This window comes from Bactrocera latifrons, unplaced genomic scaffold (assembly GCF_001853355.1).
Source record: "Bactrocera latifrons isolate USDA-ARS-PBARC rearing strain unplaced genomic scaffold, ASM185335v1 scaffold_375, whole genome shotgun sequence".
Taxonomy (NCBI): Eukaryota; Metazoa; Arthropoda; class Insecta; order Diptera; family Tephritidae; genus Bactrocera; species Bactrocera latifrons.
In genome coordinates, this window is record NW_017537018.1 from 73,617 (window position 1) to 78,790 (window position 5,174).

Sequence of the window (5,174 nt, forward strand, 5' to 3'; positions counted from 1 at the left end):
AGGTTGGGTCATAATTTGGCATACTTCAAAGCATTACTTAAGCAATTGGGGCTTTATTTAGTTTTTGTTATATGGGGAGTAGGCGTGGTTGTGCCAGAATTTCTTCCATTCCTGGTTGGCTTGGTCCGAAGATATGGATTTTATCGTAAATGTGAGCTGTGTCACGCCTACTTTCCGAATTTGACACCGGTTCTCTCTTTACAAATAGCTTCTCGCAAACGACACATAACACTCAAATAGCATTTCCTTTTGACAGTTTGGTTTCGATAATAAGAAAACTGTAAACATAACCTTGATTTTTGACCTGCTTTGAGGTGAGGTTTTGGTTTAGGCTCACCTTTGCCACGATATTCCGACTTCACCACGATATTCCATGGATAAATTTGCCACGATATTCGACCGCTATCGTCTGTTTCGTATTCGTGTTACAGATTGGTTGATGTTGATGACCGTCCTGGACGTGATTCGTCGTTAACGCCTTCTCGACCCTCTTCGAATAATTTGTACCAATCCAAATCAATTGCTCGCGACAAGCAATTATCACCAAAGGCCTTTTTTAACATTATGAACGTTTCGGCAGCAGACACTTCTTTGCTGAATAACTAACTAATTTATTTTGCTGAACATTTGGCACAGATGTCAGTGACAGTCATATCATCCTACAAGAAAAATAATTCGACACAAGTAACAAGTAGATATAATTTCTAAATAAAAAAATCATGACTTTCTTCTAAAGCGCTTAATGTGGACTGCCATTAATCGGAAACAAGTAATTTAGTTACCATTTACAGTGAAATAGTGAATAATTTGAGATTTGAGTTTTATTTTTAGAGTAATTAAAAACGAACTTTCAAATAAATTAAAAGGTATTAATATTTAGATATTATGTTTTATTATATATTTGAACAATCAACGACAGTATTAGCAATATATCCCCAAATTTTAATCCAACCATGTTGTATTTAGCTGAAAACTAAAGTATGTATAATTAAAAAAGGCGTAAAAGCATATATTGAATAGAACTGTTTATATATGTATAAGAATCTATTTATATTTACCGAATGTAAGCTTTGTTATTTACTTTTATTATAATATTATATTAATACACTTGCTCTTTAAATTTTTCATCAGTTGCTCTAGTTCTTGCTTTAAAATAAATAATATTTTAATAAGATTTTCGTTATACTATAATCGTTACTAAATAAATATATTATATCGTATTGAATTACATATGTATGATAATCTATTTTATATAAGTTTAGTTCTGAAATTCAAATGATGTCGCCTGGTTATAGGTAGAAGTAAAAGTAATCCGTCAAAGCAATTAACGGCATTCCCAAACTTTTACGGTCTGATCTACGCTTCCGGAAATAACATAGGGATGAGTTTTATGGAAATCTGAAAGAAATTAAAAGTTTTGGCATATATTTTCTTAGTAATGGTTTATTTTTCTTTTTTATAAATAATATACACTTACTACATACATACATATTATTAATATATTCCCAAAGTCATATAGCTAGCGTAATTTACTTTTGCGTTTCTGTTCAAATGGAATATATCCAAATCAGATTTTTACAATTTAATGAGGGTTATTTGAACAACAGGAGATTTATAATGACCTTAAAACTCATGTAAAAGCGTCATATGCATTTAACACAAAAGCAATTACTGAAATTGGCTAATTGGCACTGCTTTACTAATACTCCTGGAGTGGGCGCGGTGAATGGGATGCTAAAACAGCATCAGTAGTCTTTCAAATTCAAGCCACTAACATAACAAATTTTGTAATAAAGTTATTTAATATTCATATTTTATATGATTTTCATTAATTTTTGATTTCAAGRTTTCAAAATCTATTAATATGTTTAGCACGCACAATTTCGTTGATATTTCCAAATTTCTGTGGGGTATTCGACATACAATATTCCCCAACTCTTTACGCCTTTACAGTATACTCCATACTAAACTATTACATCCGCTAAATGGTGATCACTTTGAACCTTTGGAATAAAATTTTTTTGAGCCAGTTTTTAGTTGACCTTGGGCTTTAACTAGTAAAACTTTTTCAAAAATGAAAATTGTTTCCTCTATCATGGCCGTTAACCGAGTGTAACTGAAACCACAAAATGTATTTATTTTAAAACAAATAAATGTGCCGTACTTTAATAGAACTAGGTGCATGTAAACTTTATTAGTCCACTGTATGTCCGCACTCAAACTAATTTCAGACTTCGCACCAAGAAGGCAATACCAAGCACCCAGTAATTCGGTAAAGCAAAAAGCAGCAATTTCATAGGTATTAAACACTTTAGGGTTAACGGCGACCATATCACGCAGGACCGCTGAGATTCACAGGACTGAAAGCGAGCAGGAGCCGTGGTGACCAAGAATGATAGAAAAGAGATTACGCATTGCGCAGGTCCGTTATACTTGAAAAATTTAAACAAACAATTGCTTACGTCACACGGCGCAGTGAAAAAATTTGACAGCTATAAATTCGTGGTACCAATCAATGTGAATATAGAAACAATTTATTTTACGCGTGTAATTTTGTATTTAAATAACAAAATGAAGTGTGTAGTGAAAAACTGTGTCAATGATAGAAGAAATAAAAATGTGAAGAAAACTTTTTTTATTTTTCCGAACGATAAAGAGCAGCAAAAAGACCCAATTTTGTAGAAATAATCAAGCATTTAAGCCGAAAACATTGCGAATTTGCATGGACCACTTCAACGATGAAGACATTATTGGAAACGGGATGTACGAAATGGGTAAGTTGATAAATCACCTTTGATTTAAATGATTTTTATTTTAAACTTTTCACAGGTCTTGCCGCCAAAAGGACTTTGAAACCCGGAGCTATTCCCTGTCGCTATAACGTTGCAGCTAGTGAAAATGAGCAGCGAGCCACCAGAGCTGAGCGCAGGGAAAATAAGAAAACAGTGACTTCATTGTTGATAAATGTTTACAGTGTATACCTGCTGAAGATTTTATCGTGACTGAGGATTGTTCAGACCTTTCAATGGAAAATAGTTTGAATGAATTGTGCACTGAAGACACTGCTATTAAAGAAAGTTCAGGCCAAGGAGACAAAATAAAAATGCTAGAGAAAAAAGTGTAAGTGAAGATTTTTTTCAAGATGTAGCATTATATATGTATTTATATATAAACTTTATGCTTTTATCACAGAAAACTACTTCAAACTGAAAATAAAAAACTTAAAGATGATTTTTCGCATGCCAAGAGCAAACTTGAATTTGAAATCAGCAAGTTAAAAGTAAAACTAGCTAAATCTGAGTTTTACTACAAAAATGTTGAAGAAAAGTTAAAGGGGATTTTTACGGACGGTCAGATAAAAAATTGAAAAGCGGATCCAAACGGCAAATTTGGACGCAGCAAATGTAAAAGGATTTATAGGCTTTTAAGAAGAAGTAATTTTCCGCTTCCAGCAGTTTGCATGCTTCAGTCATGGTACTGTTACTGATACTGTCTTACCACCTGTTAAAATACATACAAATATGTACTTTCCTTTACATTCTGTGCAAATAGAACTTACAATATTCAAATCCTTTTTGCAGGTGTTGTTGGAAATTGGAAACAACCAATTTTTTACGAGAAAACGAATGTGTCTGTTGTAATTTGTCCATCCTTTTTGTTGATGAGGTTGGTGTATAGGTGTGGTGAGTTGTGTTTTTGTTGTGTTGTGTAGTGATGTGTTTCCTTAGGGTGCGCCAGTTTTTCCCAAGGTTAGTGAGGGGGAGAGGCTTAACTCAATTAAACACTTAGGTTGCTGTCGCTTTTGTGTTACTAAGTGCTTATATTTCTTATTAAACTTCTGATTCATATATGTATGTTTATGGAAAGCATAAAGAGAAAATGCGGCATATTTTACAGTACTTCTACGATAAATATTTTTTTTAATTTTCTGGAGCAAATTTCGAGTTAAACGAACCATTCCGCCGTATATGTCACGATTTCAATTCTCATTCCGGCACATTTGATCTAACAGATTCACTCTTTACCATTAAAAAAAATTATTTTATCTACTCTTAACAAGCAACATTTAAAAATTATATACTTTAATCTAATTTTTAGTTTTGGCTGTTGAAATTTTTGTTTCTGTAGCTGAGCAGCTTAAGATCGCAACGCTTAAAACTCCCTTGCCTTTTATGACTCGGCTAATTCCGCTCGTTCGCGGATTGCCCCCCTCGCGTCGGTTGGGCGGGAGTAGGGTAATCGTTGGGTTTTATTATTATTATAAACGCAAAAACTCGTCTCAAGCCGGTAATAAAATTAGTGCAGTTTATGGACCCGATACAGTTTCCATTTCCACCGCTCGACGATGGTTTCAACGTTTTCGTTCTGGTGTAAAGGTAGTCGAAGATGCGCCACGCTCGGGAAGGCCTGTCGTCGAAAATTGCGATAAAATCGCTGAATTGGTCGAAAGAGACCGGCATAGTAGCAGCCGTAGCATAGGTCAAGAGCTGGGCATGAGTCATAATACCGCAAAAATACCGCAAGACTTTTTTGACAACGTAATATAATTCCTTTCCTTTTGAATTGGTAAGTCTCGAGCAACACTAAGGATGGTTGTTGAAAAAGTTATGATATACTGTTGTTTTATATTTAATCGTGGTGCACCTTAATGAAAGTTGTTGTTTAAATTTTTGCAAAGTGGGCTTTCTTAATTCGCTGGATGCCTTGCAAGGTACAATTCCGATTTCTTTGGCACCGCGATTTGAATTTACCGTTGGAAGGAGGACGTTCTCCTGATATATATAAAAATATATATGGTTATAGGTACGCTTAGTTTAGGAGATATTCGACCCTAAAGTTCAAAAATTCCCAAAATTCGAGAAGCTATTTCACCACATTAAAGACACTTTATTCAAATTTTTCTTTTCAAATTAATTAAATTAAACTAAAACCTTTTAAATAAATTCACATTTTACATTTTTAGCAGCTTTTTACTTAAGAAATCTTTATTTTAAAAATTAAAGTTTATACTCGTAGTGAACTCCATTTGTGTGCTCAAAATTACGACGAAATGGAGCGCTGCCATGTGATAATAAGGAAATTCGCTGAAATTCCTTTTTCCCAAAAATTCCTCTATCCATGCATATGGATATGTTCTTTATTTAATTTAATAAACAAATAAGTAATATTATATA

The 5,174-nt window shown here is 33.5% G+C and overlaps 1 protein-coding gene across 2 annotated transcripts in view; it reads right to left on the reverse strand.

Annotated features, from left to right (window-relative positions):
- Nucleotides 1-1,174: 1,174 nt before the first annotated feature.
- LOC108972072 (lissencephaly-1 homolog) overlaps nt 1,175-5,174 on the reverse strand; it is a 154,674-nt gene continuing 150,674 nt past the window's right edge. For both annotated transcript variants that reach the window (XM_018938539.1, XM_018938538.1), the window contains exon 9: nt 1,175-1,398. In XM_018938539.1, the coding sequence (XP_018794084.1) occupies nt 1,325-1,398 (74 nt within the window). In that variant the 3' untranslated portion in view covers nt 1,175-1,324. The remainder of the gene's footprint in view (nt 1,399-5,174) is intronic.